This window comes from Gopherus evgoodei, chromosome 17 (genome assembly GCF_007399415.2).
Source record: "Gopherus evgoodei ecotype Sinaloan lineage chromosome 17, rGopEvg1_v1.p, whole genome shotgun sequence".
In the NCBI taxonomy this organism is placed as follows: domain Eukaryota; kingdom Metazoa; phylum Chordata; order Testudines; family Testudinidae; genus Gopherus; species Gopherus evgoodei.
In genome coordinates, this window is record NC_044338.1 from 2,189,588 (window position 1) to 2,217,035 (window position 27,448).

The window sequence follows — 27,448 nt, forward strand, 5'->3', positions numbered from 1 at the left end:
ACTTTCCTGCAGCCTAAATACACCGGAGCCACAGGAGAGGAGGGAAAGGAAGCTAGACTCAGTCAGGGGAACTGCAGGCACATGCGGGTACATGCTACTGGCTTCTCAACAATTGCAGCTCCAGCTGCTCTGACAGTACCTGAGTCTCTCTTTATTTTCCAATTCAGCATAACTCTAGCAAAATCAGTCTGAGTGCCTGGGCTGGTCTCCACAGACTGACCAGGAGGCTTCTGCAAGCATCACATTCAGCAAAGACCTGCCAAACAACACAACTGTATCACAACGTGCACTACAGCATAACCCGCAAACACAAGCAATGAGGTCCAAGCTCAGCAGTCACTCGGGGTGGAATTCGCCCCTCTGTGCACAAGGCCAGCACAGCGCCTATGCTCCACAGGGCCTAGCTAGCAATGCTCTGAGGCCTGAAGTAGGATCCAAGTAGTAGTTAGGCCTTATGCTGACCCTCACTCCCTAAATCGGCCCATTGGGGCAGCCCACATAGACTGTAGCTTAATGCACCAATTTCTGCACTGCCTCCTAGGCCCCAGGTGGAGGTGCTGCCTTAACTCAGAATCTCTCTGCTTGTATGTCAGCCATGAAGTACACTGTTAAAACTCTCAGACAAAGCATAAATCCATCCACCTGAAGGCCAGAGGGTCTGGCTGGACCCATCTGCTCAGCAAAGCTGTGTGTGTTAAACCAGGGCCTTGCTCCTTCCCATCTCTTCTTCTCTGCCTACTTGATCCTGCAGTGAAGGGATGGCATTTCATTCATGTCCAGTGCAGCAGGCTCTCCAGTCACAAACGTTATCTAAGACTCTGCTGTAGGATGAAGCAGAAGAAACCAAGCTGAGGGGTGGGGGCAAGTGCTAATTCAAAACACAAATATCTGCCAAGTGGTTGCACAGAACGTGCCTGGCCCAGGCAGCTGATACTTGCGTGTCCCATTGTGCTGACTCCATGAGAAGGGCTGCCTGCAGTTTGTTTATCGCTTGTGGGAAGGAATATCTCCATTTTTGAAAAAGGGGAGAGTGGAGGGAGGGTTAGTTGGTTGTTAATTATTCCAGAGCTATGTCCCAAAAAGCTATGCTTCCTGTAGGGCCTACCCAATCAAAGCAACAGGCACTACAAGAGTGTACATAGTACATGCTCCCAGAGCTTTCCTGCTGCCATCTCTTCCGAGGCCCAGGTTACAATGCTGACATCTGTTCTCATTTAACTAAGGAGTGATTCTGAACAGATTTAGCTAAATTGATGCAATTTTGTGTGTGGACATTCTGATTTAATCTGGTTGATTATGGTTGCAAGCTAACTCAGCACAACCAGTTTTAAGCCAACGGAAGGGTCTGCACCAATGTAACTCCTCCTGTTCAGTATGGATATAGACAAGCCCTGCAGAACAAATGGCAGCAAGTGCATCCGGGACCCTTCCCGCCAGGTGACACGTGGGTCTCCGCCAGAGATGCCCAAAAGCTGTCATCCTGCACTGAAGGCACTGCCTGTGCCTTGTGATATCACCCGCTGCACGCAGATCTTTGGCTCACCCTTTGGATCCTGAAACCATTTTGTTGTTTCCCTGGCAAGGCAAAGACCCCAGCAAAACCTTGGCCCACCCAGATGCTCAGAACTCCAGTGCAAAACGAAAGGCAAGGCCTTTTGCTGATATTTGCTATGAGGATGATTTGCATTACAGAGAGCTCCCAGTCTGACAAGGCACAGCAGGTCTCCTGCAGCCCAGATCTCCCCCTCAAGCTGGTCTGAAAGCCACCAGGACAAGAGTAACATTGCGAGCCCAGGCCACTTCCACATGAGCTGAGGGTCAGGTGCTGAGAAATGCATGCATGGCCCAGAGACCGGCTGCCTTTCCTCCCCACTCTAACTCAGTACCAGGCAAACAGCCATTTGGCTTTTACTTGGAGAGTTTCCTTGAACACACTCTCCACTGAAAGAGACTTCTTAGATTTTGTCGGTTTCTATTATGCTGCACATTTCCTTAGGACTTCCTACTTGTTTCTGCACCATAAACATCTGGCAGGTCATTTAGCAGCTGATCCTACACTGCTGGCTGCATGCTTTACAATACACATCCCTTTGGCAGAAGCCTGAAACAAGGCCAATCTTTTATTCTTTTTAGACGTAAAAGGGTATTCTTGTACAGGCAGTTGGAGGTAAAATGTAAGTGCATCTCTCCGTGTCAGAGGCTGGCTTAACTCTTCAGGTCCTCTCATTCTGGGGGGCTCTGCCCAAACTTAAAATGACCCTGTCAGAACGAGAAGCTGTTAGTCAACAAGCCAATTTAGAGTGTAGCTGGGTGGCCACTGTACCAGGAAGCAGGATATGGGCCACCAAGCCATCACATTACCGTCTACACAGCACCACAGTGCACTTGGTACATCATAAACGATGCATTGCGATTTATAAAACACACCTGTCCCACCCTGTGGTATGCATACGACACTACTTCAATAATCCCCCCTTGGGAGACACCTCCATATACCCAGAGCGGCTCAACGTGGCTACACTAAAGCACCCTTTCTGCAAGGCAGGACTATGGGGATGCCGCTGGCGGTGAGCAGCAAAGCTTATTTCCCTCTAGGATCAGACTACTATATGCAGAAACATTCCCCACTGAAACTACAGGAGACATCTAGACCTGGAGCCACCACACACACATATGGCTCACAGCTGCAGAACAGGCTCTGAGCCAAGCGCCTGACACTCCAAAACCTCAGCACCTGCCAAGCTCCCCGGCTCTCTGCAGCAGCAGACACACTTTGGTTTGCTGTGTATCTCCTCCAAACCGGCTTCAGGAAACTCATCAGAACCTCCCTGTCCCACCAGCCTCATTCCACTCCCCTCCACTGCTCATGTGAGCAGAGCAAAGCCAGACTCTGGAAAGGGATTCTGCTGCGCAAAATCAGTCCTGCCCCACACTGCTAGCACCTTCCTGGGTTGTTGAACCCCGACCCTCATTTAGCTTCCCACCAGGGATGCTGTTTGTTTTCTTTATACACGTCCCTCCCTGGGAACAATAAAACCAAACTAGTCAGCTTCACTTTTGTTCAAGTCAGTTCACACACAGGTTCTCATGCCCCAGCCCCGCAATGCCAACACACTGGCAGGGGAAGGGTTAAATCCAACCAAGAACACTGTTTTCATTACACTCTAAACAGGAAAATGCCAGGATTTGATTTAATTTTTTTATTTTTACACAAAGCTACACACTGGACTTAAACCACTAGATCATGTCCCTTTAAATAGCTTATCCTGTTTTCCAGGGCTAATTACCCAGGAGGCTCTCAGCTCTCCGGGGTCACCAGGAGCAGGAATTAGTGAACCAGGCACAGAGCACAGCCACTCTGGAAGCAGCACAGAATGTTATGGCAAAATTAACCCTTTGCAGGTGGCATTTTCTATCAACCAAACAATAGGTTCTATCAACCATGCCATAAGCATTTGCTCCTCTTTATCAGGGATGTAAAAGGTTAACTGGTATGCAATAGTCTTACCGGTTAACCTGACTTAACTGTTAACCCCGGGTCGGCCGGCCGGCCGGCCGACCCTAGCCCCGCCGGCAGGATTGGCCCCAGCCTCTTAATTGGTTAACTGCTTAAATGACATATGTTTAATCATTTAAATGGTTAATTTTTTAGATGGTATTTACATGAAAGCCTGTCAGTATTTAGTATCTAGATGACCTGAACAGCCAGAACAGCAAGTGAGCAATCTTTTCACTTTCCTTTAAACAGCAACAAGACACTCAGTTATCTGGTACGTACAGCAATCCACTCCCTTGTTCAAGGGATTCAAAGGCATTACAGAGCTGAGCTTTCCAAGACTGCTTCCTGCAACACAAAGTGCTACTGGACCCTGCAGAGCTACCAGGAAAATTTACTGTTCTCCGGAAGAAACAAAAAATCTATTGGCCCCCATTCCACGACCAAGATTCTAGTGAAAAAACTAGGGATATTTTACTTGCTTCCCCCAGTGAGCGGTCAAGAGGAATTTTGCTTGGTTGTGCTAGAAGGACACAATGTTTTCTTAAGGGCATGTTTACACTAGAAAATCTCATTTCAGTTTACACCTGCCCTGGCAATGTCAAACATGGCTTAGCACTCAGTGTAGACAAGGACCATTCTGCTGAAAGTCATGTCAGCTGGTTGCAAACCACCTGAGGTGCAATGTTAACTATGACACATCTCTGCCCACACAATGAGTGAAACCTGGCTAGGCCCTGGCAGGTAGCAAAGCTAACAACTGTAGCAAGGGCAGCTCTGTTCCCATCTGACCAGCGCCTTATATCCTCCCAGTCCATCACACCACAGGCAAGGTATTTCCAAGGCCCGACTCCAACATGTAATAACTCCCCAGGGGGAAGAAGAGAGTTCAAATAGGTCAAGAGATCCAGATCTCAGCTACTGCAATGGATCCACGTCTGGGTCCTACTGGCCTGTGGGAATGAAGAACAGCCTTTAACTGAGGGAACCTCTGACCATATTCTCCAGTTCCCCTCCCCTGGCTCTCTGCACATCAGAGTATATGAGCTAAGGGACTACATGTGTCACCACAGAGAAACTGGGTATGAACCCTGTGTTTCTATTTCCCCACAATCCACATACAGCTATGTAGCTGGCTCACTCCACAGGCCTGAATCAGGCCCCAGGAGCAGTCCAGGATGTTACATTTATAATGCAGGCATAAGGAGCACCAAGAACAGTGTCTATATAGAGATCTACCCCAGGGAGCCCAGGCAGACCCTGCAGGCTGCTGTGATGACTTGCCAGGAGTCCAGGGCACTAAAGTCTGTGGAACACACAGCTGACCACAGAAGCTATCATCAGTATGATAAAAAGAAATGCCTGCACGAGGTGCCAGCAGACACGCCAGGACCGGAAGGCTCTCTCCCACCAACAGCTGTGTCACAGAGTGTGAGGGAGACAAGGCCCTGCACCCCCGGCTTCCTGCAATTCACCAGGACTCTCAGCCAGCCAGTAAAACAGAAGGTTTATTTGGGGGGCGAGGAGAGAGGCCAGCGCCCTGTTGGGAGGCCAGAGCCTCATCTGGACTCCCCACCCTTTTCCCAGCGAGCTCCAAACTGAAACTCCCTCCAGCCGTCTCACTCAGCCTCCCCCCGGCTACTCCCCCAGCCTTTGTCCAGTTTCCCAGGCAGAGGTGTCACCTGGCCTCCAACCCTCGTCCTCGGTTCTCATGTTATGTGCTCAGGTATCCTCCCTCAAGGAAAGTCTGCCATCCCCAATGCAGACAGTCCCAGCAAAACTCCCCTGCAACCTTCCCAGGCCAACACTCCCCACTCAGCATTCAAAGAGCACACTAAGAACATTCCCACTTCCTCACAAGCTGCTCCGAGTTCTCTTTTCAAGGGGCACCTCTCAAACCTGTGAAGGGCGGCGGTGACTGGCCCAAACACACACATCCGCTCCCCAAAAGTCTCCAGCAACACCAAGCAAAGACTTTCAAGCTGCTATTACATTAAATTGCCAAACCTAAGCTACGTTGGGGGCCGTACACTGACACCATCTCCCAGAATCCACTGCTCCTCGCTCCCTATTCCTTTCAGATGGGAAGAGCTTAGGGCACTGCCCCCTCCCTAGTCACAAACCAGTGCCCATGTGCGCCATCCCCCAACCTCAGAGCTGCCAGGGGAGCAGAGCTGGCTACCCCCAGGGCTGGTCAGCACTGCACGAACCAAAGAGACGGACATGCTTTAGCAACGAGCAATAGCAATGGTGGCTACTCACATCCAAGGCCGCTCTGCGCAGCCCCTTGCTGCTCCTCAGCCAGCAGCGGCTCAGCTCACTCAGCTCCAGGATGGGCTGCACTTTCAGCCGCACAGTCTCCCCTGACTGCCGGATCATCTCCACTATCTCGTCTCGAGATTTGTTCTCCACATTCCGGCCGTTGATTTCCACCAGCCGGTCCCCCGGCACCAACCCCAATGCCAGGTCCTTGGTGCCAGCACCTGGCTCCGCAAAGTGTACCACCCGTCTGTACACTTGCCCATCAGGGGCCCGGTCCAACATGGTCGTGCGACGCAGAGAGAATCCAAAGTCACCAGTGTTACGCCGCTGCAGCTCCAGCTCCCGGGGAACGGGGGGCTGGGGCGGCACCACGATGGGCAGCCTCAGCTCAGCAGCAAACCTCTTGCTGACCACCTCAGGCACCCTGGCTCGCAGCGCCGATGATGAGGGGGCCCTCAGATGGCCCATGGGTGCTCCCTGCTTGCTGAGCTGAGTCTCCAGCATGCGCACCTCAACCTGCGGGGAAGGGGCTGCAGAGTGCTCGGAGGGCGTGGAGGTCTCCGAAGCACTCTCGTCCCGGCTCTTCTGGGAGAAGGAGAACCTCTTGACAATCATTTGGGAGTTCTGCTTGGCCAGGGAGCCGAACTTGGCCGCCCGCTGCAGGACTGAGCCCTTGAAGTTGGTGTCATCCACCTTGAGGTCATCACTGGAGCTGGCTGTGCTGAGATGGCCCGAGTCCAGGATCACGCTGCCCCGGTTGCTGTCTGAGTCTATGTCAGTGAGGTGCAGGTCTGAGCCACTGGCCACCTTGATGGGAATGGGGTTGGAGATCTCCAGTCGGGACCTGGACTCTCTCTTGGAGGTGCGGCTGAGGTTGAAGAAGCCCCTGCGCAGGCTCATCTCCTCCAGGCTCTTGAGCTCGGCTGCAGACATCCGCTCCTTTTTCTCCTTCTTTTCCTTCTTGTCCTTCCTCGACCCATCTTTGTCTTTGTCCTTTTTCTTCAAGTTAAACATGTTGGAGGGGCTTCAAAGGGCAAAAGGCTGCTGAGGGCTAGCGGCAGCCGCTCTACAGCCCTGGATCCTGCTGCCTTTTTTCTGGGTCTCCTGCTGCACAAGCAAAGAACAAAAACAAAACATCTTGTTAGCCAGAGGAGCTCACACAACTGGCACCTCCCAACTCCCCAGCCTGGACCTATGGCCCAGCCCCCCAAACCCAGACTCTGCTGCTCTCTGGCTCACACTGCCCACTCCCCACCAGGGCACATACCAGGCTATCAAGCCCAAGGCTCCTCTGATGGCAACAGGAGCTGCACACATGGGTCGAGGTGAGACAAAGTGGGACTGCTCTTAATGTTTTCTCTGAAAACTGTAGGGGTGCCTCAGTTTCCCCTTCACATTTCTTAAGTCTCTAGGTGGTGGGATAAAGGCCAGTGTGCATAAATGGCCAACACTCTGTCTCCTGGCAACTAATGGCCCAGGCCCTTCCCCCCTGCAAGGGGATGCTAAAGGTGGGGGAGAACAAAGATCAGGTGACCTCCTGGCCCAGGAAAGAGACAAAGGTCAGAAAGAAGGGGCTGGAGGGGGTTTTGAGTTGGAAGCTGGCTGGGAATGAGGAGTGAGTACAGACATGAGTGTCTGGCTCACTGCCCCCCAGAATGGACCCGGCCGAGGGGTCCTGTTCTCTGTACCTACAAGCTCTGTTTTAGACAGTGTTCCTGTCATCTAATAAACCTGTTTTACTGGCTGGCTAACACTCACATGTGACTGAGAAGTGGTGGTGCAGGACCCTCTGGCTTCCCCAGGACCTCGCCTGGGCAGACTCACTGTGGGAAGCGCACGGAGGGGCACATGCTGAGTGCTTCAAGGAGAGACCCAGGAAGGTGAAGCCGTGTGAGCTTGCCCTGAAGTCAGTCTGCTCACAGACAGGAGACTTCACCAGAGTCCTAACTGGCTTTGTGGGGAACAGTTCCAGAGCATCGCTCGGGGGACTCCGTGACACAAGGGCACAGGGCAGCCCACCTTTTCCTGTGGCCTTTGAGACAGACGCACCAGCGAAGCCATCCCAGGGATGGGATTCCAAACACCTCAATCCTAGGAGGCCTGGTGTTAAGCAAGCTACCATAAGCGTTCCATGGGCTCTGCAAAGTGAGGCGGTGGCTCACAGACAGCCGCAAGTGGACAAGGGCCCATGACACAAGATACATCGTTCGCTCCTTATGGCCTGACCCTGGGAGGCAGCGAGCATCTGCATCTCCATTGGACTCAGGTCCCAATTAACAACCCCAACTGAGACGCCAAGGAACAAACGAGCCACTGGGACCAAACTCCCCTCACCCCAACAACAACTGGATGAAACAGCATTCCCAAACACCACCCCTTGCCTCCCCGCCCCGGTGCACAGACGGGGCTGAGGAGCATGGGTGGGAGAGGCAGAAAAAGCTCATCTCTATGGCTGTCAATCTAGCAGCTTCAACAGCACTGAAGATTCTTCCCAGTAAGGAGAGGATGCGAGTGTCCTGCAGAGCTTTTGAGCAGCCCACCCACACTCCTCCTGGATGCCCGAACACAGCAAATGACCCTCTGCCAGAGAGAGAAAACATCAGGACAGGGTTAACAGAAGGCTCCTGCATACAAGCTTTTCTGCCCTCCCCTCCCGCTCAAAGGTAACAGTACTGGGAGACCCAGCATGGCGTATCACAGGCAGAATAAGTTGGACGTCAGAGGCGGACGGAAAAGCTTCTTCCAAAGACAATTCCAGATCCCAAATCAGCTCAGGTCACATGGGCACATCTTGAAACAAAATCCCCTTCTTCTGCCCCCATCTCTCTACCTGTCAAGACCTGAATTTCCTCCCCTGCTCCCTCACAATGGATAGCACCACTAACCTCTACAGGAGAATTTCCCATGCATCCATCCCCTGCTGTGACTTAGGCAGGGCAGGCCAGCAGCTGCAGGGGCATGCAGGTCTCGCCAAGTAAAAGAAATTGCTTTTTAGAGGTCTGATTTTACTTGCAGGTTTAAGCCCGCACAGAGATTCCCTCCTTGATACAGGACTGCATACAGCCCATTCTTGCTTTGCTGTAGCTGTAAGAGTCTCTTGCTCTCTCACTCAAAAAGCCCCTTGTTAAAATAAACAGAGACTTTGTTAGGACGGGGAAAACCCTGCCCTAGGCTTCAGCCCTGCGCCTTTCAAAATGCAGCAGTGCCTCTTTCCCTCTGTCACAAAACCCCTGAGCACTGAGGCCCCTCCCCTGGCAGTGACTCAGAAGAAAGGGGACCTGGGCTGACAGAAGCAGCTAGTTGTCCCTGCCTGGAGGAAGGGAAACTTCCTGCAGGGAGCACAGAAAACATAGCCCTTACTAGTCATTTTTAATTTTTATTATTATTATAATAATAAACAGGATCCCGGAAACTCACATCCCTCTGAGACAGTGATAAGTGTCTAAAATTAGCCTCTGCAACACAGAACCCGTGATGCTGCCAGGCGACCTCTAGGAACAGTCGCTCTTTCATTAGGCTGCATCTCCCTGACTTTCAGGGAGGTATCCAGCCTGCTGCAAAGACGTTACAGACACATGAACATCCAGGCTCACTCCTTAGCGAATCAGTCCCAGCTAGAAGCAAAAATCCCTTCCAGGGCTACTGCTTCAACTGCCTTCTCCAGGGCTGCCACGCCACAGCCACAGCCAAAGAGGAATTGCAAGAATTACTGCATTACTCATATAGGGAGGGTTATTTCTACTCTTCTTTTATGGGGGTTTTAGTCAGCACCCTGATAATAGCATGCATCCAAAATCAGTGGGCCAACAGGTTTGAGCTATTCTATGTGCCCAGAGCCAAAAGGAAGTCCAGACAACACCAGAGGTGCACGCTCTGTGGCGTCACAAAACCCTACCCTGTGATCACACCCTTCGCTGTCAGGTAAGAGACATGGCTCTCTCAAGACAATTCTTTCCTCTTCAATATTGCACACACAGATTCTGCCCAATTACACACCAACTCCACTGTGTGATTTGTTTACAAAAACAAGACAAACTCAAATAGCTGTATGGAAAAAAATGGGCGATACAGACCGACAACTATATGTAAACGTAGCAGGAAGTCACACAGTTAAAGAAATTACCCTTACAACAATGTATCTGATGGGCGAATACTCCAGATTGTAAATATCTGCTTTCAGAGCTGTCAGTTCATGTGCTCTGAAAAACAGAAGCAATGTACATAGCACACACACACACACACTCCCCATTGTGCTGGGTTCCTGAGCTCCCCCTTCTGGCTGTACAACAGCTATAAGGTGAATCCTGGCTGCATTGCACTGCACTGACACCAAGGAGAACGCACGCACAAGGCAGGACAAAGAGCAAGATTATTTCAGCCCCATTCCAAGGCACAGCTAACACACAAAACCAAAACTCTGAGCTTGCCAAACAGAAAAGAGACATCAGGAGGCCCAGGGATGTCAATTAATGCTGGGTCAACACTGGAGAGCACCAGCAGCAGCATTTTGTCCCTCCAGAGTGCCTTCCATGCCTCCTACTAGCTGCTACCATTAATCTGCACTGCCTTCCTGTGGGCAGGAATTGTTAGACCCATTTCACAGATGGGAACACTGAGGCACTGAGCAGAGATGGGAATTGCCCAAAGTGGCAAAGCTAGAATGGAAGCCAGGAGTGCCGAATCTCACTCCACCACTAGACCAACACTGCCTTCCTTTTGTTTAAGTATTCATTAGTTAAGCTTTGAGCAGGGGATTGGACTAGATATTTCCTGAGGTCTCTTCCAACCCTGATATTCTATGATTCTTGGAATTCTATGATTCTAAGTACTGAGCACCTTTCCTCTGACTCCTGAAACCAGCAATAGAGTAAGGCCTTGTCCGCACTTGGAGTTATTCAGCAATATCTACTGCATTTTAAATAACACCCTCCCTTAATCCGAATTACCTTTCAAATGTAGACAAGCCAAAGAGCAATTCCAGCCTGCGAGTCTCTTGTTTAGGCACAGCAATGGCATGCTACCTGCTGGGCAGACAAATGAAGAGAAACAGTCCCTGCCTCAAGGACCAGCTATCCATGTACAAAGTGCTTTTCCTTTGACCCCTCACCCTTTAACAGACCCTTCGGCCTGGCGAGTACAGAGCTCAAGGGTGAGGGGAATCTGGATTCCCAGCTGGCAACGCCAGGACAAGGTAAGAGAAAGAGAAGCAGCTTGTCGAAGGTAAGCTCCGGCCCCAGGCTCTGCCGCCAAGTGCTGCCAGGGGAGGAGCTGGTGAAACATGTCTCCTCCCAGTACCGACCAGCCACATGGTTGCACGCCCACATAGACAGACACAAGGAGCCTGGGACACCCGCCCACAGCACATGCAGCATGGCAAAGACCTCTGAGAACTCTTGTCACACGCTGAGAGGGTTACAAGGCCAAAAACCAGAGTTTGGCTTCACCACTGTGTTCACCTGCCCCCAACATTGGAGCCTTCATCGGCCTCCTCCTGCAGTGCCCGCCCTAGGTCTGTGCAGCGGGGGGATCATTTAAGGTTTATTCTCTGTGCTGGATTTGACACCAGAACAGCAACTCTGCACATGTGTGCAGAGCACACAACTGCTCCCTCTCCTACTTCTGCCTCCTGGCAAGAGAGCCAGCGAGGCAGGCTGGAACCCATCACCTACGCCAGCCACACCTCTGCTCTGACGATGAGAGCGGCTGCAATTTGCTCTTTTTATGATAACTAGGTGCAGCCCTGGAGCACCAAGGGAGCTGCCAGCCTGGCTCTCAGCTGTGCACACAGGGCACATACCACAGTGACGTAAGCAGCAGGGTGACTGGCCAGTCAGCAGAGCTGCAGAATGAGGGCAGATTACACACCAAGGGGCTAGAGCACGAGAAACAACAACCTGCAGGGCATGAGAATAAGCAGAGCTGCCCTCTGCATGCTTTAATCGATCCTCCCCCATTGGTCTGCCCCCTTATTACACTCCCTGAGCAGCTACACAGCTGTCAACCCTCACCTGCACCTCGCTCACCCTCCGTTCCCACCACCCAGACCGTAGGGGAGACGCATCTGCTTGCTCCAGACTGAACCAGGCCCCATGTCAGAGCAAAGCACCCAGCAATTCCAAAGGGGCCCATGAGACCACCCTCTTTCCTCATCTCCTCAGGCACCTCCTGTCTCCAGGCCAGGCTTGTGCAGCACTGGCACATTGCACCTGGCTCAGGCAGACCAGGGGCAGATCACAAACCCCCATTCTTATCCCACCCCAAGGGTAAGATGGGCAGAGAGTACAGGAGTCCAAGCAAGGAGCTGCTGGTTACACAATGTGACCCCGAGCACACAGCCCACGGGGGCAAAGCCTCTGGCAAAGAAATGAATGAAAAATGGAAGCGGCAGTGGATGCCAGCAAGGCCCCAGCCAGGCCCTGCGTTTACAATAGCAACATGGAATCTCCTGTCACTGGCACAGGCTGCTTTGGGAAGGGCTCTCACTCACCCCGGGGAGCGGTTCTCCTCACACACCCCAGCCAAAGGCACAGCGATCTCCTAGAACCCTTCCAAGAAGCACGACTAAGCCACCTGCCCAGGCCACACACTCAGCCTGGGCAGGAACATACAGGCCAAGGAAGGAGAACTGACACTTGAGATTGTTCACAGCACAGTCTGAAGAGCACGTGTATTTCCTTTGCTCGTCTGAAGCTGTACCCGGGCCATGCCGGCTCTGTATTGAACACGGCAATGTCATTAGTCTGTTGACGTCTGCATTCTTCCAGTGTGTGGAGCACAAGAGTCCCTTGTCTCTCTCACCAACAGAAGTTGGTCCAAAAAAAGCTATTCCCTCCCCTACCTTGTCTCTCCACTGGTCCATGGACACCTTTCATTTATCAATGTTCATAACCTTTAAAACAACATTTGGAAACATCCCACACTAGAGCTTCAACCTGCCCTGTAATGCACACTGAGCAATTCTATGCGAGAGAAGAGAAACAGTCACAAAGGTCAGACACCCTCCTGCTTTTTGGGCATGAATCACCACTAAGTAATGGGGTCAAGAGGAAATGCCCCAGAGGCAAGTTATTCCAGGACTATCCACTGTGGGCTTCCAAGACATCTGGTACTGTCCCCTGCGGTAGGTGGATCACGAGTCCGACCCACTGTGGTAATTCCCATGTTCCTGTGCTATCACTTTCCATCTTCCGTAACTAACTAATCCACACCAGGTATGTCTATGCTGCATTAGACACCCACGGCTGGCCCATGCCAGCTGACTCAAGGGAAGGGATTCAGACTAGGGGGTTGTTTAATTGCATGTAGACATTCAGGGCTTGTCTACATCAGAAAGTTGCAGCGCTGGTGAGGGAGTTACAGCGCTGCAACTTTGAGAGTGTCCACATCTGCAGGGCATCACCAGCGCTGCAACTCCCTGTTTGCAGCGCTGGCCGTACTCCCGTTTTGTCTCGGGTGTAGAGGATCCAGCGCTGGTGATCCAGCGCTGGTAATGCAATGTAGACACTCACCAGCGCTTTTCTTGACCTCCGTGGAAGGAGGAAGCCTCTGGTAATCAAGCTGGTTTCCTTTCCCGGTTTGCTCTCTCGGTCCCGGAGCCAGCCAGCAAACCGCAGGGAAGGAGACCTGCTTGCTCGGGGTTCCGGGACCGAGAGAGCAAACCGGGAACGCCGCGGTTTGCTCTCTCGGTCCCGGAGCCAGCCAGCAAACCGCGGGGAAGGAGACCTGCTTGCTCGGGGTTCCGGGACCGAGAGAGCAAACCGGGAAAGGAAACCAGCTTCGCCGCGGTTTGCTCTCTCGGTCCCGGAACCCCGAGCAAGCAGGTCTCCTTCCCCGCGGTTTGCTGGCTGGCTCCGGGACCGAGAGAGCAAACCGCGGCGTTCCCGGTTTGCTCTCTCGGTCCCGGAACCCCGAGAAAGCAGGTCTCCTTCCCCGCGGTTTGCTGGCTGGCTCCGGGACCGAGAGAGCAAACCGCGGCGTTCCCGGTTTGCTCTCTCGGTCCCGGAACCCCGAGCAAGCAGGTCTCCTTCCCCGCGGTTTGCTGGCTGGCTCCGGGACCGAGAGAGCAAACCGCGGCGTTCCCGGTTTGCTCTCTCGGTCCCGGAACCCCGAGCAAGCAGGTCTCCTTCCCCGCGGTTTGCTGGCTGGCTCCGGGACCGAGAGAGCAAACCGCGGCGTTCCCGGTTTGCTCTCTCGGTCCCGGAACCCCGAGCAAGCAGGTCTCCTTCCCTGCGGTTTGCTGGCTGGCTCCGGGACCGAGAGAGCAAACCGCGGCGAAGCTGGTTTCCTTTCCCGGTTTGCTCTCTCGGTCCCGGAACCCCCCTTGAAGCCGCCCAACAGCGCTGCAGTGTGGCCACATCTAACACCACTTGCAGCGCTGGTTGCTGTAAGTGTGGCCACTCTGCAGCGCTGGCCCTATACAGCTGTACTAATACAGCTGTAACAACCAGCGCTGCAAAATTTTAGATGTAGACATGGCCTCAGGCTCAGGCTGGAGCCTGGGCTCTTGGACTCAGCGAGATGGGAGAGTCCCAGAGCTCCAGCTGCAGTCCCACCCAAATGTCTACATTGCAATTAAACAGCCCCTTAGAGCCAGCCCATCGGCGACACAGGCCAGCCACGGGTGTCTATCTGCAGCGTAGACATACCCTGTGGTCTCTGTGCGGCAGGGCAGCATTACCTGCCCCTCCTTTGCAGAGGAAGAAGCTGCGGCACAGGAAAAGGAAGTGACTTGCCCAGGCAGCAGGACAGTAGGAGAGCTGGGAACAGAACCCAGCAGTTCCTGACTCCAACCCACGTCCCTCTCACCCAGCACCCCAATGTCTTGTGGCCCACAAGCAGCTCGTCTGAAACACAACAGTGGAGAGCTCATGCTCTTTCTCTACGTCCTCCACGTTACAGACGCTCGCACCACCTAGCAGTCACTTGCCTGCTTCGCTTCCATTCCCACAGCCAGCCACAGCCCAGGAAGTCTGTACTGCGCTGCAGGACACTCCTCACAACCCCTAAAAGGGGAACATATCAAGTCTGCCCCCCCACACACACACACACACCAACTCCTTCCTTCTCGGCTTCAAGTCCTGAATTCTGCAGCAACTGACCTGACCCTTGACCCTGCCCTGCATTCTTCCCCCTCCTTAGACTGAGCAGATGCCTTTCAAGAGGAGCCCTCGGGCTAAGCAGCCAGGAACAGAAGGGGGGAAGCCGCCAGGCTCAGCATAGCCACAGTAGAACTCAGGCAGGACAGAGAGACAGGGATACTGACAGAAGGCACCGTCTCTCCAGGCACTCGGGGGTCTCAGCCCAACCTCAGGCCAGGTGGTCCCTTCCTTGCACAGGTCGTGAAACTTGGAGGACTTTCAGGCTGCCAATCAGGCAGGAGTGAGTACACTGCTCTGCCCTAGGGGCTCTAGGCCTCCACTCACACAGAGCCACAAGGAGCTAATAAGATGCTGAACTTCCCCACGTGACTCCCACCTCACTCTCCAGCTATAGCTCATCTCCGCAGAGCAGCCCCTGCCTGCACAGCAGCCAGCACACTGATGGAGCTATTCTACACACAGAGTTGTGACACTGCACAGCACAACAGTTAAAACCCACTTGAGCACTATAGTTACTGCTCCAGTCCAGAAGGGTCCCAGCCCCCAGCAAGGCCGGGTGGTTATCAGCCGACAATATCACCACTATCAGTTTAGCCTGACATGGCAGAGGTGCTGCCTCAAGGCTTTAGAGGGGATGCAGCCAGGAGCGGGGATAGCGAGGCTCACACAGAAGAGAGAGACTAGCCGACGGGTCTGATCACACTGAAAAGCCACCACCTACCAGCCCCACATCTCCAAAACGTTTACTGCAGGGGTGACTGCAGTGGCCCCAGAAGGAAAAAGGCTCCTGATATCAGCAAGGCTAATGAGAAATCTTCCGGAGGGCTCCAGCACATTTTCTCAGGGACCAATTGCGCTCCCAGCACTTCCAGTGTCTCAGACCCACACCAGTGGGAAGGAAGGACAGGAGAGGTGATGCCAGGGAAAGCACAGAGGTTTCTTCCACAGAGGGCCAGGTTCCAAGTGAATCAAAGCGATGGAGATCTCAGCTCAAACCACCAGGACGCAATTGCAATGCTAAGACTCTGAGCATCTCAGCCACAGATCTCACACAACTACTATCATTAGCCCCATAATCCTCCTCCGGGAACCATGCCATCCTCAAAGCCTGCCTTTCTATGGGGGAGGGCTGGAGGCTGGCAGTTTCCTGCACAACCAGCACTCAAAGCCAACACACCTGGATGGACGTGCCACCTGAGACATCAGGGATTTGAGGGGTCTGGCAGGAACACAGAGAGAGTGGACACATGGGCAAGCATGCTGGGCCTCACTCTGCTCCTGAAGTGCGGCCTCTGGTATTTTGAAAGGTTTGAACCCCATTCATGCTAGGAAGGCACCAGTCAGATCTCAGTACAAGGGTCATTCAGCACTCTGCCGTGGGTCAGGACTGCTTCCCTTGCACCAGGCAGAGTCACACACGCAGAACAGAATATGACAAGGAAAGATGGGATCCCAGCCTGGGACCATCGTCACCAGCTCCTATGAACCACAGATAATGATCAAGATACCACTGTTATCATCACACCGCAGTGCGACTCACTCCCGACCTCAAGTCCCTCGAAGGGCAAAAAACATCCTTCCTAAAGCAACCCTCTCCCTCCCTTCCCTTCTCCCCATCCACACACTCCAGCCTAGTCTTTGTATTCCCCCAACAGATGGGGAAGTAAGTGTTACAATTTGCATTGCTAATCAGCCAGCATTGCCAATTCATAGCACAAGCTACATGCTCCCAACTTAAAGCCCACTCCATTATTCACAGCAGGGCAGTAGCAAGGCAGGGCGCTGGGGGCCTGGAGAGCCAGCCAGGTTCCTTAGCTGGATTCCACGGACAGCAACAAGAATGCAGAAGGATGGGGTACAGCACAGGACAGGAACATCTCCTGTGCATGGCCTTTTCAATGAGACCCAGCACTTGGGCAGCCTGGCCAAAGGGCAACCCAGGACAATGCAGCCCAGTGGTACCCTCCTTTATCACGTGGTGGGGGAGCCCATAGGACTACAAGTCCCACCATGCACTGGGCCCTTCTGATGCCATGCTGGGCCCTGCTGAACCTCTGGGAGGAAGAGAAGAGCAACAGTAATTTGTTCCTTTTGATATAAACGGGGTGCAGCCCTCAGGCTTCCGGCAAGCTGCCAACAGGGCCCCTGTTGGAGCCAGGTCTGGGGGGCACCTGTTCTAAGCAAACATCCCTGGCTGTTACAGCCTTTCTGCTAGAAACACTAAAGGCTGTTGGGCTCTTAGCTGAGGAGGAAGATACACTCGTTCCAAAGGGAAACTGTGTCATCAGCTGCTTATGAAGTCAGGCTGAAGAACACCCGTCATACTGGTGTAGGGAGAGGACGGTACCTTGAAAGGCAGGCCCTCTCCCAATGCCCCAGCTGCTGAGCAGAGATCTCCGGCAGAGCCGATTTTCATAGGTCTCATGCGCTCTATACCCCCAGTGAAAGCCCAGGAGAGAAATGATCCTTTCCTGCTGAATTGCACGCTGAGCTTCAAGTGCATCTCTCTCACTGACTCACTCTTGTGTCACATGGAGCTTATCTGGCCCTAGGTATGTTCAGAGCAACTGCATACTTCAGGCATGATCTCGTGGAGTGAGCCAAGGAGAAGAGGAGATGGCAAGCCAGAGGCCTTGCTGGGGGGTGAGGGGGCCTATTCAGAAAGGACAAACTCTCCATGGGGCAAGGGATGGAGGGGAAGAACACAGCGACACTTCACACACACAGCATGTTCACGCTCCAGTCACCTTATCCAAGGTATCAGAATGCCCATGTTACAGAGAGAGAGACTGAGGCACATGGCAAGGAAACCATTTGCCCAAGCTCCCCGGAATCAGAGCACAGCCTGGAGCAGACTCCAGAAGTCCTGATCCCAGCCAACTGTAACACAGGATTGGGGGGAGTGTATCTATACACAGAGTTAAAATACTCAGCCACTTCTCCCTTGTGCAAGTTGTCAGACTAAAATATGGCAACAGTGTCTGCACAGCCCAGCTTGGCACTACCCAGCTCCTGCCTCACCCTGCCACTCACCAACTCCACTGCTTGCTTTCTACCCTCAGCCGTCCAATTAACAAATGTTTCTCTGGAGCACTCATTAAACACTCCCAAACCTGCGCCATATCCTAGCCACTCCCTTCCCCACGTTTGTGCTCCGAGGGGTGTCCTGGAAGGGGCTGCTTTCGCCATTTGTGGCAGGGCACCCATTCTTTGACACCTCTTCCCTACAGTCCCGAGTGCCTTTACATCTTGGAATTGACATTGGCTTCTGGCACATCCTTAGGGCTGGTTCTCTCTCCCTGGGGGTGCCCCAAACAAAAGTGAATTCAGTGCTGCCCTGGCAATCCTGGAGACTGAATCTTCTCTATCCACAGAGCAAGTCCACCAGCAGACTGAACTCCCCTAGGCACCACTGCCGCATCCCCGCCCTGCAGGGACCACCCATCAGTCCTTGATCTCTCCACCCAGACCACTAATAGAGGCGCCAACGACAGTAGCAGGTTTTGTGATGTGGGCACCTGTCTCACTAGGAAACAAAATGAGACCCATCAACTTGTTTCACGAGGACTACAGAACAGCTGTCTGATGGGAATGGCTCCCAGACACAAGTCAGCCTGGCCCTCTGAGGTGAAATTCTCCATACAAACCAACCCCAACCCACCCAGTCCCCCCACCACCACCTTTGCATTCCGGATAAAATAATGAAAATGACAAACTGCTGCTTAACACTGAAAAATCAAAAAGCCTTTAGACCTTCTGGGGGAAGCACCTAAACCGAGACTCTCACTAGGCAACTCCTCTGGAACAGAGTACATTCTTGTTCAATGCAGTGGTAACAAAACGACCTTGGAGCACCAATTTGTTGCTAGTTTCTTTCTTTCGGGCTCAGTAACATAAGGGTTCAAGCCCTCTATTCTGAACATTGGTTGCACTATGTATTTAATTAGATGACCCTATCTGCTCTCATCATACAGAAGTTTTGGCACACAGGAAAACTGTCTTTCAGGCCCTGTCTAGCCTGTCCTGGGAAGTTGTTGTAGCACCTCTTGAGCAAACCATGCTAAGGGCTCATCTATAAGCAAAGCAGCACTGGTTTAACAAGAGGTGTGACATTGAGGGTATGGCTACACTTGCAGCTGTGCAGCGCTGGGAGTTACAGCTGTCTTCATACAGCTGTGTAGGGAAAGCGCTGCAGTGTGGCCACCCTGACAGCTACCAGCGCTGCAGTGTGGCCACATTTGCAGCGCTGTTGAGAGTGGCTGAACAGGCATTCTGATACCTCCGAATACATCTGGAGGCCAATCACAGCGCTTTTGGTGGCCACACTAGCGGATCAGCACTGCATCACCAGCGCTACAATCGTTATACCCCAGGCAGAGCAGGAGTACAGCCAGCGCTGCAGCCAGGGAGATGCAGCGCTGTATGTGCCTTGCAAGTGTGGACGGCGAATAAGTTGCAGCGCTGTAAACCCACCACCAGCGCTGCAACTCTCCAGTGTAGCCAAGCCCTGATTTTGTTAAACCAGTGCAAAAGGCTACATGGAATCTCTCTTAAAATGATATAAACCTGGTTTATATCAATTTAGCAGAAGCAGATTAGAATCGGGTTTTACACTAAAGAGAAATAAGCCACTATGAAACCAAAACTGAAGTGTCTACACAGGGGTTTGCACAGATTTAACTAAATTGGTTTTAAAATCAATTTAAGTTAAATTGGTGCATCTTGTGCATGGACCCATGCTGACTAGGATTCTTACCAGTATGGTGCTAATGCTGTTTCCATGAGCAGTCCAGACAGAAGGCCCATGTCAGAGGTTATACTGCATATTTAGATGGGACCTTGCGTTACTTGCACCAGCGTAAAGGATGGGTTGAGAGCACTCAGGATCCACCAGCAGTAGGGTTCATTGATTACTCTGAGGAAATCTGAATTTAGTGTTTCCCTGTAATAAGGAAGATTAATTACAAAGCACTATTTCCCAGTGTCCACAGCAGATCAAGGAGTAACTCAGTGTCTGCCTAACCTTATGCATATGCCAAGATGCACCTGAATGAGACAGATTCCTTTCCACCTAATTCCCACACAGGAGCTGCCCTTCTCTGAGACAGTTTTTGATGTATTTTGCAATGGCCACAGCCCTGTGGTGAGCTCACCCTCCAGTAGACAACATGGGGGCAGTGAAGGAAACAGCCCAGCTGATTAATTTGTTCCTTTCGGCTGCTGTTGCTGCAGATAAACACTCCCCAGCTCTGGTTAAGGAGGCTAAAACAAACAAGCACAACTGTCAACAGTCTGAAGTGTCACTCTCTGAACTGGTGACACAGTCTGGAAGGATTTCCATAGTATTTGCACATTAGCACTCCACCCTCCTCTGAGAACCCTATACAAGGCCATAACCCTGTCCGCTACACCCAAGTCTTGTTTGCAATACCTGCTTCAGCACAAACAAGGGCAGTTTTGTAATAAAAGCGGCTATAAACAAAGATTGAATACTAATTACAAAATGTATATTACAGAGAAATTATTCACCACAGGGTTAGCTTTTGGGTGGGAGAGAAATTGCAAGCAAATATTCAACAGCATTTAACACAGTACAACCTGGAAACACTGGGGGAAAATTTAGGTTAGAGGTTACAAGGAAGTAGACCATTCTCCACACCAGTTTCAGTTCTTCTCCCACAAGAGGAACTGTGACTCAGACCCTTCTTGCCAGTTGCCACAATGCAAGGTCTGCACCTAGGATACATTTCTGACACTTTAAGCTTCAAGGGTGAGCAAATGCAGCTCTTTTCTGCAACAGCAAACTGAGGGCTTGTCTACATCAGAAAGTTGCAGCGCTGGTGAGGGAGTTACAGCGCTGCAACTTTGAGAGTGTCCACATCTGCAGGGCATCACCAGCGCTGCAACTCCCTGTTTGCAGCGCTGGCCGTACTCCCGTTTTGTCTCGGGTGTAGAGGATCCAGCGCTGGTGATCCAGCGCTGGTAATGCAATGTAGACACTCACCAGCGCTTTTCTTGACCTCCGTGGAAGGAGGAAGCCTCTGGTAATCAAGCTGGTTTCCTTTCCCGGTTTGCTCTCTCGGTCCCGGAGCCAGCCAGCAAACCGCAGGGAAGGAGACCTGCTTGCTCGGGGTTCCGGGACCGAGAGAGCAAACCGGGAACGCCGCGGTTTGCTCTCTCGGTCCCGGAGCCAGCCAGCAAACCGCGGGGAAGGAGACCTGCTTGCTCGGGGTTCCGGGACCGAGAGAGCAAACCGGGAACGCCGCGGTTTGCTCTCTCGGTCCCGGAGCCAGCCAGCAAACCGCGGGGAAGGAGACCTGCTTGCTCGGGGTTCCGGGACCGAGAGAGCAAACCGGGAAAGGAAACCAGCTTCGCCGCGGTTTGCTCTCTCGGTCCCGGAGCCAGCCAGCAAACCGCGGGGAAGGAGACCTGCTTGCTCGGGGTTCCGGGACCGAGAGAGCAAACCGGGAACGCCGCGGTTTGCTCTCTCGGTCCCGGAGCCAGCCAGCAAACCGCGGGGAAGGAGACCTGCTTGCTCGGGGTTCCGGGACCGAGAGAGCAAACCGGGAAAGGAAACCAGCTTCGCCGCGGTTTGCTCTCTCGGTCCCGGAACCCCGAGCAAGCAGGTCTCCTTCCCCGCGGTTTGCTGGCTGGCTCCGGGACCGAGAGAGCAAACCGCGGCGTTCCCGGTTTGCTCTCTCGGTCCCGGAACCCCGAGCAAGCAGGTCTCCTTCCCCGCGGTTTGCTGGCTGGCTCCGGGACCGAGAGAGCAAACCGCGGCGTTCCCGGTTTGCTCTCTCGGTCCCGGAACCCCGAGCAAGCAGGTCTCCTTCCCTGCGGTTTGCTGGCTGGCTCCGGGACCGAGAGAGCAAACCGCGGCGAAGCTGGTTTCCTTTCCCGGTTTGCTCTCTCGGTCCCGGAACCCCCCTTGAAGCCGCCCAACAGCGCTGCAGTGTGGCCACATCTAACACCACTTGCAGCGCTGGTTGCTGTAAGTGTGGCCACTCTGCAGCGCTGGCCCTATACAGCTGTACTAATACAGCTGTAACAACCAGCGCTGCAAAATTTTAGATGTAGACATGGCCTGAATCAACGTGGCAAACAAAGGTAAAGCGAGGAGTTGATTATTGTTCAAAGTTCAATGCTTTGTTTGAATTAGACCCTACAAATACAGAAGTTTCTTTTCATTTGTTGTTTCCAGCCAGAGAAACATCTGATCTGTATCATACAGCTATTTCAGAAGTTAGATTGTACAGATCCATGGCTAGCCATGGCTAAGAAAATTGCCTGTACATTTTTTTTTTAAAAGCACCCACCAGGCTTGGAGCTCCTCAGCTCCATTTGATAGAAGGAATTCTGAATCCCACTCCGTCACGCATGTAAGTATTGTTTAAGTTTAGTTCCTTATTGACCATCTAATTTACATCTCACATAATTGCCTGAAACCACAGTTTTTGAGCCCCTCAGCAGACGTTTGCTACTCTATATATTCCTACCGAAGTAAGTCAATTTACAGCAGGGGTAGGCAACCTATGGCACGCGTGCCAAAGGCAGCACGCAAACTGATTTTCAGTGGCACTCACACTGCCCAGGTCCTGGCCACTGTTCTGGGGGGCTCTGCATTTTAATTTTAAATGAAGTTTCAACATTTTAAAAACCTTATTTACTTTACATACAACAATAGTTTAGTTATATATTATAGACTTATAGAAAGAGACCTTCTAAAAATGTTTAAATGACTGGCACGCGAAACCTTACATTAGAGTGAATAACTGAAGACTCGGCACAGCACTTCTGAAAGGTTGCTGACCTCTGATTTACAGTCACCCCGTGGGCAGGAGGCAGGCAGCTCAAACCTCAGCTATCCCCAATGATACTCTTGGCTGCTTTCTAGCTATGAGGCCAAAAGTCACAACCCGGCAGCACAAGGGCTACAGGCAACTGAACAGGTTCCCCTTATCCCCATCAGCCTTACCCAGCCTAGGCAAGCCCACTCCAGTTCTCACTGGCGACAGCACTGCAGCAGTGAGCCCAGCACTACAAATCAGTGCCATGTGACCCAGTGCTGGGGAGGAACGAAGGAAGCCCTACACTGGTGGGAAACTGCTCATTACGCACGAGGAGGATTTCCCTACCTTGGAAACGTGAGGTAAACAGCAGGCAAAGGACTAGCAGTAACCGCAGCACAGGGAACCTGGAATAGGTTTGCATTTCCAGTCCCCAACTATCAAGTATTCTCCAGGATTAGCCCAATTAGCCCCCTCCACATCTTGCTGCAATGTAGCAAAGCAACTCAGGGGCCTGAGAGGCAAAGCAGCAGCTCCTTCCCCACCCCCACCCCCACCCCCGCATTGTTTTGTCCACAGAGAGAGAAAGGGGGACCAGGTGCCAGACAGCTGCTGCTCTTCCTAGCAGGCGGGGAAGGCAGGCCCTCTCCAGCAGCCAGAGAGTTAATGGCACGCTGAGATAATGGGTTCCCATGCAAAGCCTTGTGCGGCTGCCACCCAGCACACACCGCCTGACCCAGTGCTGAATTTGGCAGGAAAGAGGGGCTGGGGCTCAAGCAATATTTTTATATTCATAAGTAATGCAGCAGGCCCAGAGGCGCCCGGGGCTCGGAACCGCCAGGCCCGGAGGCGCCCGGGGCTCGGAACCGCCCAGGGCTCGGATCCGCCAGGCCTGGAGGCGCCCGGGGCTCAGCTGTGGCACAAATTAAGTCTTGCCCAGAGCCCCACGCTCCTGGAGACCACAGGACCTGCCCTGCTCTAAGGGCACAGCAACGGTGATCCCATCCCTCACCACCTTGCTGCCAGCACCCAGCCCCCCAACGTCCCACAGATGCCATGCACAGCCCCCCAGCACCCAGCCCCCCAGTGTCCATCCTGCCAGGGCCCCTGCACACAGGGTCAGGGCACAGCCTCAACCCCCACCCACAAATGAGGGGGTGGCACAGCTGGCCAGGTACTGGCACCACCATGGACCGCGAAACCAGAGCAGGTGACACCCCCTACATCCCCACACGGGGGGGGGGGCACACACGGGGTCAGTCACACACACCTCTACATCCCTCACACACACAGGGGGTCACACACACCCTAAAATCCCCACCATACAGGGACACACACACACACGGGGTCTCACACACCCCTACATCCCCACACACACAAAGGAGGGCACACACCTACACACACATGGGGGGGCACACACCCCTACATGCCCCGCACACACGGGGGGGTCTCACACACACAGAGGGGATCATACCCACACACACAAAGGTGTCACACACGGGGGGCACACCCCTACATACCCCTACATGCCGCGGGGGGCACACCCCTACATACCCCACACACACGGGGGGGCACACACACACACAGAGGGGATCATACACACACACGGAGGGGGACACCTACTCATACACATGGGGGTGTCACACACACGGGGGGCACACACTCCTACATGCCCCCCACACACGGGGGGGTCACACACACAGAGGGGATCATACACACACACACAACCAGGGGGAGACACATACCCACACACACAAAGGTGTCACACACGGGGGGCACACCCCTACATACCCCATACACACCCAGGGGGCACACCCCTACATGCCACACACACGGGGGGGGCACACACACACACAGAGGGGATCATACACACACACGGAGGGGGACACCTACTCATACACATGGGGGTGTCACACACACGGGGGGCACACACTCCTACATGCCCCCCACACACGGGGGGGTCACACACACACACAGAGGGGATCATACACACACACGAGGGGGACACCTACCCACACACACGGTCACACACCCCTACATGCCCCACACACACGCGGGGGGGCACACCCCCACTGGAGACACACGGGGGGGGACACACCGACCCGCCCCCGCCCGGCGCGGCGCTCCCCGCCCTCCATGTCGGCTGGGCCCGGGCCCGGGCCGCCTCTCCCGGTACCTGGCGCCGCGTCTGCCCGGCTCCGCCGCAGCCCGGCCGCGCCCGGCCGCCCGCACTTACCGGCCGCCGGAGCTCGCGGCGCGCGGCCGAGACTGGCCCGGGCCGGGGGCGGGGCGGGGAGCGGGGCCCAGCCCGGATCGGCCCGGAGCCGGCACGCGGCGGGGGAGGGGCCCGGCCCAGCGCTACCCCGGCACACGCGCCGCCTGCACACCCAGCCCTGCACACCCACCGCCGTGCACACCCACCCCCCCAGCTTTGCACACCCACCCCCCCAGCCGTGCACAGCCAGCCCACCCCCCCGGCCGCCGGGCACACCCAGCCCCCCCCGCCGTGCACACTCACCGCCGTGCACACCCACAGCCCTGCACACCCAGCCCTCCTGCCGACCTGCACACCCACCGCCCTGCACACTCACCCCCCGGCCGCCGTGCACACCCAGCCCCCACAGCCCTGCACACCCACCGCCGTGCACACCCACAGCCCTGCACACCCAGCCCCCCCAGCTCTGCACACCCACCCCGGCCGCCGTGCACACCCAGCCCCCCGCAGCCCTGCACACCCACTGCTGTGCACACCCATAGCCCTGCACACTCAGCCCCCCCAGCTCTGCACACCCAGCCCCCCCGCCGCCGTGCACACCCAGCCCCCCCAGCCCTGCACACTCACCGCCGTGCACACCCACAGCCCTGCACACTCACCCCTGGCCACCATGCACACCCAGCCCCCCCGGCCGCCGTGCACACCCAGCCCCCTGCACACCCAGCCCCCCCGGCCGCTGTGCACACCCAGCCCCCTGCACACTCACACTCCCAGCCGCTGTGCACACCCAGCCCCTCTGCACACTCACCCCCCCGGCCGCCATTCACACCCAGCCCCCACAGCCCTGCGCACCCACCGCCATGCACACCCAGCCCCCACCGCCCTGTACCCCCGCTGCCGTGCACATCCACCCAGGGCCAGTGCTTCCATTTAGGCGACCACCTAGGGCACCAGGATTTGGGGAGGCGGCATTTTGCCACCCCTGGCGGCAATTTGGCGGTGGGGGATCTTTCCACGCTCTAGGTCAGCAGTGGCAATTCTGCAGTGGGTCCTTCACTCACTCTGGGACCTGCCGCCGAAGTGCCCCGAAGAGCGGAAGGACCCGCCAGCCGCAGAATTGCCGCCAACGACCAGGAGCGCAGAAGGACCCCCACCTAGAGGTGCCAAAAACCCTGGCGCCGCTCCTGCACACCCACCCACCCCTGTGCACACCTAGCGCCATGTACACTCACTGACTGCACACCCAGTCCGCTACCGCCTTCCACACCCAGCACCCCCATGCAGACCCAGCCCCCATAGACCACGCTGCACTCCCCACAGCATTGCACACACAGTCACCACTTACACATTCTGACTTGCCATTCGCTTGCACACACCAGCCAGCCTTACACGCTCATGCACACAGAGGCACCAACTAGTCTTAGACATCACACACACAGTGGTCTTGCAAACTCACTCTCCAGCTATTCTTACACGCACTCTCACATACAGTGGAAAGCTACACACACACACCATATAGTATCTCACAGCCCCGTACTGGCCAGCATGACACACAGAGACATGGACATTCACACTGGCTCTCATAACTTGCTGCTGCTACAAACACGTACCTGCACATGCACACACAAATGGAAGGCAAGAAGGGGGCTAGGCAGATCATCCTTGGGATTCAGGGCCTGCCACAGAGCCCATGAGATCAGGGTACACTCTCCAGCTGTCCCACAGTCTTGACACAGGGCAACTCACTTCGTTTCTCTGGCTTTTCAGTTCCCAGTATTCATAGATTATTAGGGTTGGAAGGGACCTCAGGAGATCATCTAGTCCAACCCCCTGCTCAAAGGGGAACCAATCCCCAAATGGCCCCTCAAGGATTGAACTCACAATCCTGGGTTTAGCAGGCTAATGCTCAAACCACTGAGCTATCCCTCCCCTGCAGCATTTCCCTGCCTCCTGGGGTCTCATGAAAATAATTCCCCTAATGTGCTCAGATATGACACAGATGGGCCACACAGAAACCCCAGCGCAGGACAGGTAAGGTAACAAATACAATCATTTGTAGTTTCAGTTAGATACAGTGTTTATTTTTTATGTCTTGTCATAAAGAGCTGCTGTGGTCTTCCCCAGAGGTGGCTGCAGTCCAGGGCTGAGGCCACTGAGCTCTGTAAAGCATACCCAGGTCCATCTGGCTAGAATTGCACAGCATAACAAAACCAGTCTGATCTTAGAACAAAGGAAACATGCCGAGGCTCCTGTGATGGGGACAGAGTGTCTCTGGAGTGATGTACAGACACTGGATGTTGGGATGATCCCGGTGTGAATATATTGGGTTGGGCTCCTAGAGGACTGTAAGGAAAAGCCCGCAGGAAGTGAAAGACTAGCTCAAGATAAGGCAGCCACCTCTCAGCAAACACCTGAGAGTTGTTAAGGGACAACTGTAGAGCCACTGGCTCTGAGGGCTCTGACTCCATCTCCTGCTGAGCTCGGGCATGAGGGCCGCAGCCCAGGAACAGACGAGCAAGCAGGAGGACTCTAGCAGCTCAAAAAGGACAACTTGCAAGAGTGGGAGAGTTGTTTGGGGGAGTCTGCTGAT

At 54.1% G+C, this 27,448-nt stretch overlaps 1 protein-coding gene across 18 annotated transcripts in view; it reads right to left on the reverse strand.

The window, feature by feature from the left end:
• Window positions 1-24,921, reverse strand: part of MYO18A (myosin XVIIIA) — a 136,862-nt gene extending 111,941 nt beyond the window's left edge. For 13 of the 18 annotated variants that reach the window (XM_030536199.1, XM_030536198.1, XM_030536194.1 and 10 more), the window contains exons 1-2: window positions 24,880-24,921; window positions 5,759-6,865 (exon numbers count right to left, since the gene is read on the reverse strand). In XM_030536199.1, the coding sequence (XP_030392059.1) occupies window positions 5,759-6,772 (1,014 nt within the window). In that variant the 5' untranslated portion in view covers window positions 6,773-6,865; window positions 24,880-24,921. Of the gene's footprint in view, window positions 1-5,758; window positions 6,866-7,516; window positions 7,535-8,643; window positions 8,932-24,879 lie in introns of those variants that run through there. The other 5 variants (XM_030536205.1, XM_030536202.1, XM_030536204.1 and 2 more) reach the window with 3 other exon arrangements.
• Window positions 24,922-27,448: the final 2,527 nt, after the last annotated feature.